This window comes from Uloborus diversus, chromosome 6 (genome assembly GCF_026930045.1).
Source record: "Uloborus diversus isolate 005 chromosome 6, Udiv.v.3.1, whole genome shotgun sequence".
Lineage (NCBI taxonomy): Eukaryota > Metazoa > Arthropoda > Arachnida > Araneae > Uloboridae > Uloborus > Uloborus diversus.
In genome coordinates, this window is record NC_072736.1 from 137,507,768 (window position 1) to 137,524,643 (window position 16,876).

Consider the following 16,876-nt stretch of genomic DNA (forward strand, 5'->3'; position numbering starts at 1 on the left):
CCCAAATTTATTCAAATTGTCATCATTCAAGTTATTTCTAAGGTTGTCATTGGGTTATACTTTTTTAAATTCATGTTAATTCAGTGTTAATCCTGTCCAGTGTTAATCTTAATAAATGAACCTATGGGTTTTTATTGAGTGTTTATAAGTTGTATTTCATGTGGCAGGGTTTCAGCCAAATATATTCTCTTGGGCATGTTTTTTGGAAAAACATTAACTAGACTACATATATTGAGCAATTATACATTATAGCATTTATTGTATAGAATAATGTTAAAACTTGAATTTAACAGCAAGTGTTCCTTTTTGTTTCTGAATCCATTATGCAGTTAAGATTACATTGGTACCATTTACCCATTATGTTATCTATTCAGTAAATTACCGCCCAATAGCCAGAGCTAAAGCAGAAATACATGAATTACACCGCCAGCTCAGTCGTTTCCAGCGGAGGACTGCAATTTCGTGCTTATTAGCACTCATCAGCCCGGCATAGGAAAGTGACTGAGCTGGAGAATCTCCAGCTCAGTCACTTTCCTATGCCGGGCTGATGAGTGCTAATAAGCACGAAACTGCAGTCCTCGGCTGAAAACGACTGAGCTGGCAGTGTATTTCCCATTATGTTATAGTTTTGCTGTTTATGTGCCATGTTTATTTCCTTTTTCCTTATAAGTTCAAATAGCAGTCCTCAATTCAAATTTGCATCCTGAAATAAATGCTAAGCACACAGGCACACACTCACCTTGTCATCTTACTGATCTTATCAGAGAAACGTCGGTGAATGAATTGAAATATAAAATTATTAAAATGCGCCTTGAATCTGAAGTGAACTAGTTATAAAGCAAAATGTATTCTTTTGTACAGATTCGAATATCACTCTTTTGGCATATAACACACAGTCAGTGCCTCGGCTGCGATTGTTGAGCAAACTTTTTTTTTTTTCAAATATAGTTTGATTTTTATACAATACTTATAAAGTTTTTTTTTCTTTCATACTATTAAAATATTTAATGGATTAGTCAAATTTATTCTACCCGAAAAGATGGAAGACACATACCCCTGAGCTACTGCAAAACAGGCCTGAGCTTGTCTACTTTTAGTCTCTTTTTCATGGTTTAAAGTATCTTTTCTCTACTTTTTTGGGTGCTTATTTTGTTCCTAGGCCTGTAAATACTAATTAATTAAATTACACCCCCTTAACTTTAGAATACTTTTGGACAGTTTAAGATACTTTCAGACAGTTTTGGACAGTAAAAACCACCTGTCCTGTCCTAAACCAGTTTCGGACAGTTGTCCTGTAATAAACCAGTTTCGGACAGTTGTCCTGTCCTAAACCAGTTTCGGACAGTCTAAAACCCAACCCTGCCAGTAAGCCTGATTTAGGTATTGAAACTGCTGAAATTGAATCCTATGTTACAATTATTCCCCCTTTTTGTCAACTGCAGTAAAGTTCTGTTGAAACAAACTTCAAAGGACTGAAAATTTTGTTCATTGTAACAGGATTTTCATTGTAATGAAATTTAGGCAACTAAATCAGAACTGAAAATTAATAAGGTGTGATTCATCATCATTTGAAATGTCTTTGATTTTTTTTTTCATATTTTTGTCACAAATAGAAATAGGAAAGATGTGAGTAACATTAAAGCAAGATATATCGGACAGCAATTTTTGTGTACTATCTCAAGAAAGACAAAATATATTTTTAGACTTTATTCAACTTTACTTGCATTATGTGAATACATTTATATGAGGAGAATTTTTCTACTCAAAACTTCTTTTTTGCAATTGAAAGTCTTCTGAACATGTTCTGTTCTTGGTTTTACTAAAAAGGAGTCAAATTTTCTTTTAGACAGTTTAGTTTTTTCCTTTCTCTCTGTCTCTTCATCTTCTTTTTTTTTTCTTTTTTGTTAACATAAATCCCCGAAACTTTTTGTTTGATATTGAAAACTTTTCAGTTATAATTTTGTGAAATTTTGAACATTTAGGCAATCTTTTAAATTACTGTATATTCCTAGTTACAGTAAAAAATTATCATTCTCATGATCAGGGTCCAAGAAATTCTGGGCACCAGGCCGCCCGGGCGACTAAAAATTTGTCTTGATGCCTTTTTTTCATTAGCTATGTTTTACTGAATATTTCTTTTAGCTCTGAATAATAATTTGTTGGTATCTAAAGATTTTTCCTGTCTCCTAAGTTATAAAAATATTTATTGGTCTCTGCTCATTGTCATAGAGAAATTATGTAAATTAAACTTTCAACTTTAAATAAAAATTTCAATTTAGGTTTGCATTACAAATTAGGCATCGCCATACATTAAGTATACAGAAAGCAAGACAACTATCTTTACTTTATAATTTAATAGTTCTCCTGCCTTTAATATAAATTGTAAATTTTGTTCTCAGGTTTGAAAAATTCAAGACAAAAATTTTGAAAACGTTCAATTCTTAACGTAAATTACAAATTTAAAATTGGAGAACAAATAAATCTAAACTGACATCTTTAATATTCATAAAATTGCTGAGGAATATTGTAAGAACTGCATCGGTAGATTGATATTTCGAATTCCATTTTTGCCACTTTGGTAAAAATTGGTAAAATCCTAGTTTTGCTGAGTGGGAAAAAGCCGTGATTTTTTATAGTTTTCTGTACCCACTGCAAAAACTCACCAACCCTGTACTAAACTAAAAGTGTTTACTGACTACTGGGGACTAACCAAAAATTAGAATTTCCAGATCTTTTTTCATATTTATTTTTATGAAAAAAGACCTGGCTTATTTACCCAACTTACAACATTTGTGTAAAACAGAAATGTACATTTCCATTTTTTCTATTACAGGGTGCAGATACTCATTCATGTGGCAGAGTTTTAGTAGCCATTGTTAAATTATGTTTTGAAACTAAAAACTATCCAGCTTTGAATGAACACATTGTTTTGTTAACAAAGAGACGCAGCCAAATCAAACAAGCAGTCACCAAGATGATTCAAGAATGCTGTACTTATGTTGATCAAATGCCAGATAAGAAAACAAAGCTGGAACTGATTGACACCCTTCGCACAGTCACTGCTGGAAAGGTAGTTATTATAATTTTTAATACTTACATTTTATCTAGTATTTATAAATATTCTAAATTTTTTTTTCTTTTCATTCACTTTTTGATATTTGATTAAATATTTTAGTGAGCAATAGTATCACTTTGTAGTGGTAGTTTACTGTTTCAGTTGATGTGGGGGGGGGGGGGAGGAGGAGATTTGAGACCCACCTCTCTGTCTCTCATCAATCACTGCAATTATCAAAATTCATGTCTCCTGAGAATTCTGCTCAACTTGCATCAGGAAATCTGCAGCAAATAATTCAGTCTCTGGTAATCCACAATGGAAGATAGAATTTTTTTTTTTGAAGCAAATTACAATGCTTTAATTTCTTTACAAAAAGGCTGAACATATGGGCATTGATAAAATACAAAAAGATAAATCTTTTTGTGAGAGAAAATTACAGTTTTTAATTGTAAAATTTTTCAGCGATTAGGTCAGAAATTTTGTTTGTCTAAACTTAAAACTTTCAGTTGAATGCCCACTGCACATATATTATACATGAGATTTTAATATAGTTAAATAGCAAATCAAATTAACAACAAGATGTTTGTTTCAGTCATAATTTTATATTAAACATGGTCCTATTAAGTGTTCATCTGTTCAATGGTGCAGTTAAATGATTTTATAATTGTTTCAAGAAAATTTGTACCTCAAATCAAGGGTCTCCAACTTACAGCTAGCCAAGAGATTTTGTCTGGTTCATGAGAAGCTTACAAACTGAAGAAAAATATCTTTTTATTTGATAATACCTTTCTTTTTAAGCCTATTTTAAGAAAACAACCCAGAAAATATAGCAAAACCATGTTTCATTAAAAAAAAAAAAAGTGGGTGTGTGTGTGGGGGGGGGGTGAACTCAATATTTTCAAACCATACCAGCAGTGGATTTTATGATACTTGAAGTTAGCCAAAAGTTTCTTTAAAGTTTTTGGTGCTATTTAATGGGGTAAACCAGTTTAATAGGCAGAACTTTTAGTGTTTTTCGTGAATTTTTTCAACAGGGAAGGAATAATCAGAATTTGTTCAAACCTGAAGGATATTTTATTCATATTTCGAAGTACAGTTTGTAATTTTTTCAAGTCATTTCTGCCAGAAATAGAGGAGTTAGAAGCTGATGTCCATGGAGGGTCGCCATCAGAGCTTGTTGCTGTTGTGCATTCCTGATGTCAATTTTATCTGTAACCATTACCATTTTTTTTTATCGTTAACAACATATTTTCAAAGAATATGAACCTAATTCTGGTTAAAAAAATAAAATATTTCATGCATTTGAGGTGTTTGATCACAAAATTCATGTTTTTTTTACCATTTTTGTTCACCTTTTTCTCATTAAAAAATATTTTTAATAATAATATCATCCTAGAATTAGGTTCATATAGAGTGTAATTGAATAAAGAATATTCACAAAAAATTTCAGAAAGATTGGCCTATAACATTTTGTGCTAGAATGCACACCAGTCGAAAAAAAGTAGTTTCGAGAAAAACTCGATTGAAAAAAACTGCTGTGAACATTTTTGAATCTTCAGTTTTTAAGTGCTCATAGCATTTGAACTAAACGGAATTTTGAATTGAAATTTTGGCAGCATATTCTAGAATAGTTTTACTAACATTTTATAATATTAAAAAAAAAAAAATTAATTTGAATTTTGATCCTTTGAATACAAATTATGTTTTTTCGCAATCGTGTGTGTGTGTATGTAGGCGTGTGTGTTTATGTGTGTGTGTGGAGGGGGATGTGTTTGTGTGTAGGGGGTATGTTTATGTGTGTATAGGCATGTGTGTTTATGTCTGTGTGCAGGTATGGGTGTGTGGGTAGTTGTGTGTATGAGTGTTTGTGTGTGTGGGGGGGGAGGAATGTGTATGTTTGTGTAGGCATATGTGTTTGTGTCTGTGTGCAAGCATGAGTGTGGATAGGTGTGTGTATGTGTAGGTGTCTGTATGCGTGTGTATGTGCGTGTGTGTAGACGTATGTATGTGTGTGTTTGTGTATGTGTGTGTACGCACACGTATGTATGCGTGTAAGTGTAGGATATTGACACAACCTGGAGACGATTTTCGCTAGAGGAGCAGCATCGTGAGGCGGGCCGCCGGTCGACGGTGATGCTGCAGAGGATGCTGGCGGGAAAATAAAATGATAGGACCTCAAAACAGTCAAAAGCAATAAGCAATCATGATTGCTTAAAAAAAGGGGTTTTTTGATCCGTCTAAACTCACTGGTTTCCATTAAGGCATAATTTTTATTACAGTCAATCTGTAATACAAATTATCCTTTATCGTGAAATACTTGTATGTTCCCATGAATTAACAATCAGTTAAAAATTTATCGAATTAAATGAAATCCGACTAACATGAAATAATTATAATGGTCTCTTGAATTTCAGCATTAACAAGGTTTGACTGTTTCTCTAAGCAAATGAAAACATAAAATTCACACAAAATCTATATCTAAGCAAATGAAAATGTACTTAGTAGTTTTTTTTTGTTCATTACTCTTTTGTAGTATTTTTTGGCTCTGCTTATAGTAGTATAATGATTTTGAAAGTTTTTCATGGCAGACTTATGCTATTGAGCATTTTCAGTGTTGTCAGTATTTTGAACAAATTTAACTTTGTTACTTCAAGGTTTCCTAAACTTTGTTTGACATTCTACACTTGTTGACATTGTAATTCTACACTTAATTAAATCACAGTGCATATTTTAATTCCCATATTACTATCGAGCATAATGCAAAAATAAAAATTAAAAACCCTTACAAAATGAATTTTCATAGTAATTAAATTATTTTGAAATATGTCGTAACCTAACAAACAATTCTTTGCAATTATTTGTTTCTTAAATAGCTTGGGTAAAGTTTCATAAACTGATGTGACAGTAGTTGAGAAATGTGTGCTCCCTTCATTTATTGTCCAAACTAGCACTTCAAATTGTAATTATATCTACCAGCATTAGGGTTGCACATCTGGTCAGGACCTAACAAGCATTTGGTATCTTTTATCGAAAAATTAAAACTTATAATGTTCCACTTCAACTAATATTAGTTGTAATAATAATATTCATTATGTCTAGATTTATGTTGAAGTGGAAAGAGCAAGATTAACTCATAAATTAGCAAGAATGAAAGAAGAAGAAATTAAAATTGATGAGGCTGCTAAAATCCTTCAAGAACTTCAGGTAAGCAAATATTATTTTCTTGCAAAATTTTTATTGATACTTCTGCGTGTACCAACAGTACTTTATGAACTATGTAAGATTGCTTTGGGCAAGGGAGGTTTGAGGCAAGGGGATTCTCTTGCATGTATCCTTTTCAACCTTGCCCTTGAGAAAGTCATTAGATCTTCTGGTATCAGCACTCGAGGCACTATTTTTTAACAAACAGTACAGATTCTTGCATATGCTGATAACATCGACATAATTGGAAGATCCAAAAAAGCTGTCACAGATGCCTTCATCGCTATTGAGGCTGCTTCTAAAGAAATGGGCCTTAGCATTAATGCTGACAAAACCAAATATATGGAAATAAACCATAAATCATTTGATTCTACCCCATTCTTTGTTAATGGCTACTCATTTGAATCCGTTAAGGAGTTTAATTATATAGGAAGTGTCATCACTAGAAACTGATATTAGCGTTGAAATCAATTGCAGCCTAACTATGGCAAACAAATGCTACTTTGGTTTGAAAAGCCAATTAAAAAGTAAACTTCTTCGCCAAAGTACAAAAATAAACCTATACAAGACCCTTTTAAGACTAGTCCTAACTTATGGAAGTGAGTGTTAGGCTTTAACTAAAGCAGAAGAAGAGAGATTGATGGTTTTTGAAAGGAAAATTTTAAGAATTTTTGGTGCTGTCCAGGAAAACAACAGATGGCGCACTCTCTATAATTTTGAGATATATAAAAAATTCTATAAGCAGCCAGATATTATCCACTTTATTAAAGCCAATCGCATCAGATGGCTGAGGCCCTTCTTTAGACTAGGTAGTAGGGACCCAACCCATAAAGTCACCTTCACAATTCCAGATGGTGCGCGCAAGAGGGGCTGCCCAACAACCAGATGGCTCGACTGTGCCGAAAAAGACTTAAAAAATGTTGGCCTCAGTGGATGGAGGAAATCTGTTTCTGACAGAGCGGGATGGAGGAAACTGATTGAAACGGTCTTGACCTGCCCTAGGCTGTCGTGCAGAAAAAGAAGAAGATCACTTTGAGGATTATTAGCCTTTTTATTTCGAATTGTGAGATTGTTGCCCTTTATTTTTCATTAACTGACAATACAGTTGATCAAGGAACTGAGAAAGATTTAAATAGGCCTGTCAATGTAACATCTATTTTGAATACTTTTGAGTGTAAAGACAGGTCTAACAAGATCGTGTCGTTAATATCCTCGAGCCTCAGTGCTATGGAAAGATATCAGGGTTCGTACGCCCTTGAAAAACCTTGAAAAGTGCTTGAAAAAAAAAAGTTCATTTTCAAGTGCTTGAAAACCTTGAAAAAGTTTTAAAAACTTGAAAACCTTGAAAAAGTTTTAAAACCTTGAAAAAGTTTTAAAACCTTGAAAAAGTTTCTTGGTGCTTAAATTCTTTCAAAAATCATCGGATTGTGCTTAAAACTTTTAATAAAGTATTTTACTAATGCTATTTTTTGAACATGCGTTCGATTTGCACCATCGCGAAAAATCGCTTCCCTGTTTGGGATTTCAATCCTTTTCCATCTTGTAAATATTTTGAAGTTTTTTACAATCGGAAGCTATTTTGACGTATAGTACCTCAGATTAGTTTATTTTTTGTTTAATTTCTATGTCTAAAAAAGGAATTATTTTGTAAACCATAACAACATTGAATTTTCCCGAATTTCGCGAAAAATTTCTCTGTTTTTTGAAATTTCAATCTTTTTACATCCTGCTAATATTTAAATATTTTGGCTAATCGATTGTGATTTTCGCATATACTACCTCAGATTAGCATATTTTATGTTTAATTTTAGTAAAATATTAACAAATTTATTTTATGGAAAACATGCCAACGTTGAACTAACTTAGACTTCGCGGAAAATTGCTTCTCGTGTTTGAAATTTGAATCTTTTTGCATCTTTGCAAATATTTAAATATTTTGGCTAATCAGATGTTATTTTCATACATGCTACCTTAGATTATGTTTAATTTCATGATGTATTTTATGTTTAATTTTAGTAAAAAATTAATGAATTTATTTTATGGAAAACATGCCAGCATTGAGTTTAATTCATGACAATTTGCTTCTCTTGTTTGAGGTTTCAACCCTTTTGCATCTTGTAAATATTTTTATATTTTTTGGCAACTAGAAATTATTTTGACACATGCTACATAAGATTAGCTTGTTTATATTATTTTTAATAAGTAAAAAGTTAATTATTTTTGTTTTGTTTAATTACATATATACTTGCTTAATTTTGCAATTTTGATTTTAATTTTATCATTAGCTAATTCTTGGTTATTTCAGATTTTTTTGAAAAAAATTTTAATTTAAGCGATTGAGCACTTAACATTTTGACTTAAAAGTTTTTATTTTAATGATAAAGTTGAGTTATACAATTTTGTAAAATTGAATTTATAAGTACATCATATTTTTTATGTCTACTAAAATAATTAAGGTATATAACATGGGTGATTGTGTTTTGGTTATTCACTGGAAATCCAGTAGAGTTTGTTATGTTTTCACCTCCCTACTTCCAATTTTCCTTCTTTACCTCAAATATTCAAAATTACTACTTTTGTTGGGTTGTGGGGCATTTGGAACAGCTTACCAGAAGAGGCTGTGATTAGCAAAGGGGTAGATAGCTTAAGGAAGGTCATTGATATTCATTGGGGTCAAATAAATTGACTAGGACCAACCTAGTTAGGCCCTTTGCTTGTTGCTGGTTATCAACAGGCAAAGGGCATATCTGTGCAATATTTTAACTTCATAAATTATTTTAACATAAGAAATGAATTCTATATGTTTCAAAAGCAGTTGCTGTACACATGTATATTTAAGTAATAGGGGTCTTAGTTTTAAAAATTATCCTCCCCCCCTCCCCGATTAGCTCGGTGGAACGTACAGGTGATTTTGTATAAAATTGATTGATTGATTTATGCTTTGATACCCATAAATAATTATCAAAAGTCTAATACAATTAAACTTTGCAACCGGAAATTACCTTCTGGGTTGTGTTTTTGATCCTAACCGCCCTTATATGTGTATGAACCACTATCAATCAAAACCTCCTCTAGCAGTTCCATTGAATTTAGGCATTGTGGTTTCTTCTGATAAAAATTAATATTACTCAGGAAAGGTTCTTTTTTTTAATTTATTTTTTTTAAATAAATATTAACTTGCATATTCTATAAAATATACTTCTTTGAATGTTAAGATTTCAAAATTAAACCTCGTAGGACCTGCTCCTCTTTATGACCAAGTTTTTCAGACATTTGCAGAAAAACTTTCAACACAGTGGATCTTTTTTTTATCAGAGTCTGTTGTTGTAGAAAAGGCAATTTTGTTTTCTTTACTTTTTTATATTATTACCTATTATTTATATGTTTGCATTGAATGAAATCTTCATACAATATTTTTAGTACAAATTTATGATATTGCCTTGAAAAAATTTTTTTTTGCCTTGAAAAGTACTTGAAAAGTGCTTGAATTTTTTTCTCCCTTAAGGGTATGAACCCTGGATATTTTTTCCTGCTTCAAAGTTCTAATTTGTTTGTGTCATCAGTTGGTTATGTTATGCAAATAGTTATTCCCTGAATATATATATAAATTATCTTCAGCAGTTATTTGTACAGTAAAACCTCGCTATAACGATATTTTGGGAACCAAAGAAATATATTGTGGTAGAGGGATATATTGTTATATCAAGGGCCTATATATTTTGATAATACAATAGGTTTTTTTTATTTAAATGTTATAGTATATGCATTACCTAGGTATAAATGTTTTTATATATAGTACATTTGTAATACATTTATTGGCAAGGTGTTAATTATGATTAAATATTACTATCAATTGAAATAAATTCCGAAAATAAGCTCGTAAACATACCTCAAATCCGTTTTTATTGAAAAAATCCAATATTTTTGTTTGTTTGGCCGCTTTTTTGACTGTTAAGTCAACCAACAAGGTATACATTGAGTCCAAAGTACAAAAATGATCCTCGTTTGTGGATGGAAGACTTGAAAAAAATGTCCGCAGAGATTTGACTGATTGAAGTGCTTCCTGGGTCGACAATAAGGATTGTGATGAACGTATCATCATCATCATCATCATCATCATCTTCCTCCTCATCGTCTTCTTCTCCACTATGTCCCATCTCACCAGTAATTTCAGAGAGAATTTCTTCATCAGTAACTCCTGCGAAAACATTAAGATCGTCATCCGCTGTCACATAATCCTCCACGTTCACTCCATATTTTTTGCCCGTTTTTTCCTCGAGTTGGGACACAGATGTTTGGCGATTCAAAACTATTTCCTGATCATATAAAATATCACAGTCTGAGGAATTTTCATCACAATCAGATAACATTTTATCTTCTAAGACACCTAAACCGGCCTTTTTCCAACAATTCAGCATGGTTTTCTCTGTTACTGCCCATCAACTTCCAGCAATAAAGTCACATGCGTCCTTAACATTTACAGCTTTAAAAGGGTCTTCCACTTTATTTTCAATCCCCAGAAGTATCGATTCTACCAAAAGTTTCCTATAGTATCCTTTAAAACATTTAATTATGCCCATGTCGAGTGGCTGCAATATGGAAGTGCAGTTGGCCGGAAAAAAAAAACAATTTCAAGGCATTGTAGTTTTGGAATTGAGGTGGAGCGGAGCAATTATCAATCAACAATGTAATTTTTTTCTTCCTCATTTCCTTATCTAACTTCAGCAACCATTCAGAAAAAAATTTAGACGTCGTCCAAGCCTTTTTATTGGCTTTATATTCTTCTCACATTCTTGAAGCACCTTGGCTTCAAAGATTTGCCGATAACAAGAGGTTGAATTTTATGTGTTCCTGTACTATTGGCACACAGAAGAACAGTCAATCTTTGTTTTGATTTCTTCCCGCCGTGACACTTCTCACCCTTAAACGCCAATGTTCTATCAGGGAGGAGTTGAAGAAACAGCCCAGCTTCATCAGCATTATAAATGTCTTCTGGTGCATACTTTTGAAGAACATCTTTCATCTTCTCTTGTCTCCAGGCATTTGTCTCATTCATCGGAGCAGATTTTTTCTCTCCTTGAATTTCCTGGCGATCCCGAAAACGCATTAGCCAACCATTGCTAGCTTTAAAAGTTTCGTTCCCTAGCATTGCTGCATATTTCCGTGCTTGTGCACATAACAATGGTCCATTTATTGGGATATTTGTTGCCCTCATCTCTTGAAACCACTTCAGGACGGCAGCATCAATGTTTTCATTAGTCGCGACTTTTAGTCGTTTTCGCTTGGGATTAACTGAACTTGATCTCACAGCATCTTCAATATGTTTCCTCTTCTTGAGGAACATTGCAACTGTAGATTGAGATAATCCATATTTCTTAGCTGCATCAACCTGCTTCATTCCGTCATCAATATCGCTGATGACGTTGAGTTTATCTTGAAATGAAATTTGCTTTCTCCCTGCCATCTTAGGGAAAAATACACTAGTGAATAAAATCAAATCTTTCATTTTCATCGATCATGTGACAGTGATGAAGCAATCAGATGGGAATGTTACACCTTTTCGGATCATCTTCATTTGCCACTCACTCACTCAAAAAAAAAAAAAAAAAATGAACATTTTCTGTTTTTTTACTTGGCAAGCATTTTTAGATGTTTAGTTTCCCTCTCCATGTGCAGTTTTCTTTTCTCAAAAAATAAAAAAAAAATACTGTGGTTTAAACAAAATAAAAGAACAATCTCCGGGGGGGGGGGGGAGGACGGTTTCAGCTCTTTATTCCTTTAGTCTAGACGCCTTTTGATACAAGGACGCCTTTTCTTTTTGTTCATATGTGTTGCAAAAGAAATTTATACGATTGTACTGCTTTTTTATTTATTTTGGAAGGTGCATTTTTGTTTTGACTTGTGAAAGTAAACTATCTCCAGCGCGACGCCATTTTGGAAACGCATTGTTTAAAATGTAGCACGAAAGTTAGAGCTAACCATTTTTAAAGAAAAAATAAAGTTTTAAGTTTTTTTTTTTTGAAAATAGGAGGGGTTACTTTCAGGATTTTACTGTACTTGAATTGAAAACCAAATTATCGTAATAAAGAGGGGTTGAAAACTTTAAAAAACATCGCTTTACAGGGGTTTATTGCTGTAGAGAATATTGCAATATTGAGAGGAGGATAACATTAATTCCTATGCGAGTTCACCGGGACCACGAAATATTATCGTTGTAGAGGGATTTATCGTTGTATCGGATAGCGTTGTAGTGAGGTTTTACTGTATATCATAGAAGGAAAAAAAAGTATCTACCTAGTACTGCAATCAGGGCTTTATATTGGATGATTAAATACAAGAGTTTTATACCCTCCCCCCCTCCTATTTTTTTCACCCTCCTCATCCTCTAAAAAAAATAAAATCTTGATTGGAATAAAAAGTTATGCTATCAGGTATGAGATTCTTCCTTAGTTTTGCAATTTTATGCTTTTTTGACAATTTCCTCTTTTTTTTTTTCAAAATTTTTTACTTTCCAATTGTTTTGCCGAGTACTTTTCCTTCATATATTTTTCATTTTGCGTATCTAATCCTGTGTTAAAGCAGACTGATGGAAATATGTTTTCAAGAAATAAATTTATTAAGAAAAAAATAAATCAGCAGGAAAAAAAAAAAAAAACAAGTGGTGCAGAGATAGATGTTTTTGGAGTTGATTACTTTTTCTCCTCTTTTCGTAATAACTCTCTTAGCTAATATAACTCTTAATTTAAAAAAATCTTAAAAATTAAAAGTAAAGAAATATTTAATGCTCATGACTGATACAAAGATTTTATGACTGACATAACATAAAATTCCTGGAGGTATAATGTATTTCTCCTTGAAAATTAAATTCACATTTATCTTTTGAATAAAATTCTAAGAATTTACTCTGAAAGTTAACTTATATATATATATATATATATATATAATTACTATGATTATTTCATGATATGATAAGTAATCTCTAAGTAATCTCTTGTATTTGCTACATCAAGTGTGCTAAAGTTTGGTATTACTTTTTCTTGCAAATAATAAGTTTCATCCACACTGTCAGGCCATTTCATTGTTTTCCAGAAATTTTAATTGCTTACAATTTCTTTTACATGCATTCCCTTATTCTTTTATATTACTTAATATTTGTTATTTATTCATTTAATTTTTGCAGCTGTATTTCATGATTTTTTAGAAATTTATAAAACTAAATATAGGGCAGTGTGTGAGATGCAAAAGGATGTGTCAAAATAAAAATAAAAATTTTAGAAATAACCAGTGCAAGTAGTAGGAGAACCTTCCTTCTGTTTTGGGGCAAAAAATGGTACTAGTAGCCTTGGTAAGTGCTGATAAAGAGCATTATTTAGAAAAACTTTTCAATGAAAGCCCACCAATGACCAGAACTTTAAAAATATTTTACTCAAAATTTGAAAATGTCCACTTACATTCCTTTGTTTCTCACGGTCTCATATGTGTTCTGAATAAAAATTATTATGAACTTTTTCCCCCTCTGAAAGTGTAAATTAAAAATTTGATTTTTTGATTTGAAGAACAAGAGAATATTAAGCGTTTGAAAGAAAAAACCAATGGTTTTCTTTAAAATAAAAAAGTGTCGGACTCCAATAATGTAGTCCGATGAAAATTATCTGAATGTGTAATTCTAGCTAAAATATGTATTTTATAGAAGTTGTATGTTTCTAGTAATATTTTAAATGAGTTTTTCCCTTATATTTTAACAATTGTCTATCAGCTTCATTTATTTAAAGGTGTCAGTTATCTGAAACAACATAATTTTCAATGTTTCATGTACTGTTTTTTACACATGATGTTCTTTCTTCAATTTATTTATTTAAAAATGTAGATAAATGAATGCTCTTTTCAATTTCGTAGGTTGAGACATTTGGCTCCATGGATCGGCGAGAAAAAGTTGAATTGATACTTGAGCAAATGAGATTGTGTCTTGCAATAAAGGATTATGTTCGTACCCAAATCATCAGTAAAAAGATAAGCACAAAAGTTTTTGATGATGCCTCTTTTCAAGTAAGTCTTGAAGATTTTTCGCTCATACATTTCTTCAGATCATGGAAAATTGTCAAGCTTCCACACAGCCTACAACAAATACCAGAAATTATTCAGTTTTATGGCTATATATGGTTTAAATTCTTATTAAATTTACCACAAAATTAATATTAGACTAATATTAATAATTTATTCAATGATTCAAATTTATTGCAGTAATCTGTTGCTCTTTCTAGTTCCTGAGTGCCCTCCTGCTTTTTTAAAGCACCCTGCACCCTTATTGAAACTCTTGTTCCTCCAGTTTTGTGTCAGGCAAAATTCACTCTATTGTGACAAAGATTTCCTTTCTCTTAGAAAAACACTCCTGTAATAAAAAATATATGTGGAATGGTAACTTATGGTGTGGTTGGGTTGTGGTTTTCAAACCCTCCAATATGGAATGTAAACTGCATTGGCTAAAAAAACAACCAGTTAAATTATCATTCCTTAAAGATAAATTTCTACTAGATTGCTGTAAATAATAAGTACTACAATCACTAGAGAAATATAAGATGCATAAATACTTTAAAAATATTTAATATTGGATTTAAATTCATTCATATAACTATTTGATTTAATTACTCTCTAATTTCGTTGATACAATACAAGACATTCATGAGAATATGAAAATACACCTTATATATTAATTAGCACCAATTTAAAAAAAAATTGATTTTCTTTTACTCACAATACTGGAGCGGGCCAGCGGTAACTATGAGAAACCGTAAAAATTTCATCTTGGAACACTTATTGATTACTGAAGAAATTGTCCAATGTTTCTTATTGTGGGATGATCAATGTGGAACTGGCAGGTCTATTAATTTGGTTGATGTAGTATGTAGTGATGTTCCGGATATCCGTATCCGCATCCACGGATATCCAAGGAAAGATAAAGATCTGTGTCCGTACCCGTTACTTTTTTGACGGATCTTAAACGGATCTTTTCTATTCTGAAAATTCTTAAATATTTGAGTAAAATACTCTTAAATTCCATTTAAATTAGGTTTTATTTCCTATTTAAATTATAAGGTATCATTTCAGAAGCCAGTTTATACTCCCCGTCGCAAAAAGGAAAGGGTAATACGTTTCAAAAGTGTGCTTCTGTGTTTCTATTTGTGGAATCGTAGCTCCTAAACGGATGAACCGATTATGATAGTTCTTTTTTCGCTCAAAAAGTGACTTGATCGAAAATGTTCTTAGCTTGGCCTCGTTTTTGTAGAACTTTAATTACTGCAGATATTAATTAAAAACCAACTTAATGTTTTTCACAATTATGGTAGTAAAAGCTTACCCGTACGTGAAAAATGTTGGAACTAATTGTAAGAACGAAGTTTTCTGCGTTTGATATTTATTTGGAACTTCCAAGTTATATACAGTTATATACGCGTGATTTGTAGCGATTTCATAATAAAATAAGGAGAAAAAGCTCAATGATTTAAAACTTCTATCTGCTATCAGTTAATATTTGTTAACAATGTGTGTTCTGACCCGCGAAATTCATCTTGATATGAAGTTGGCCCTTTGGGACATGTTTTTTTTTTTTTTAAATTCAATATTAGTTTTTAATATTGATTTGGGGTGTCTGTTACTCTTCATTTTGGTTTTTCTTGGCATTCTTCAAAAAAAGTGAGACTAAATTCTCTATTTACTGTTTGTAAAGGTGTTCCCGACTGTGTTATTTCGTCGGTCAGAGTAAGCTGGGTGGAATGGGTCAGCGCTGCATTTATGCTGAAATAAAATTTAAAAAATTATTTCTAGCCTGTCCAGTAGCAACTTTACACTCTTGCTCCTGTATCCTACATCTACCGAGCAAACTAGAAATAATTTTTCATTCTATTGAAGCATTAATGCAGCGCTGACTCATACCTTCCAACTCTCTCTCAATTTTAATGGAGATTTCTTTAAAAAGTAAATCATTGTCATGATTATATTTTCGCCATAGATGACAATTCATAACCAACAAGTGCTTCCATCATTGGCTATGGCAGATAATTGCAGATCTTTGCAGAATTCCTAGATTCGTTTAGTATTCATTGTCATTGCAGATCTTTGCAGAATTTCTAGATTTGTTTAGTATTCATTGTCGTTGCAGGATCCTTGCAGATAATTGCAGATCTTTGCAGAATTTCTAGATTTGTTAGTATTCATTATCCTTGCAGGGTTCTCATAATAATAGAAAAAAAGATAACGGATTTTTATTTTATACTCCGGGCATGGACAGTCCAGTCCAGCCCGGAGCTCCTTGAATCCTTCAACACCTCCCTACATGTTCACACTGCAACTGCTAATATCATACTAAGAGTTCGTCAACACCCTATGGGGCAAACACTGCTAAAAAACAGCCTAGGCCCGCAAACCAGGCTTTGAACTCATTAACAAGTCACATTGGAATTCCTGACATGCTCCCCGTCAAGTTCAACTGCACTGAGATCCTTACTCGTTGGAAAAGAGTTCCTGATTCTTTAGGATCTAGTTAATTTATAACACTGCCATCCATGAGAAAACCATTGCCAAAGTTAACTAGTATGTTGTGGCCATCACGAAACTTTCTTCTAT

The 16,876-nt window shown here is 32.2% G+C and overlaps 1 protein-coding gene across 1 annotated transcript in view; it reads left to right on the top strand.

Annotated features, from left to right (window-relative positions):
• The window catches only part of LOC129225258 (26S proteasome non-ATPase regulatory subunit 12-like), a 37,662-nt gene that overhangs the window by 6,299 nt on the left and 14,487 nt on the right, over positions 1-16,876 (top strand). The window contains exons 4-6 of the mRNA XM_054859842.1: positions 2,834-3,070; positions 6,155-6,259; positions 14,153-14,302. Of these exons, the coding sequence (XP_054715817.1) occupies positions 2,834-3,070; positions 6,155-6,259; positions 14,153-14,302 (492 nt within the window). The remainder of the gene's footprint in view (positions 1-2,833; positions 3,071-6,154; positions 6,260-14,152; positions 14,303-16,876) is intronic.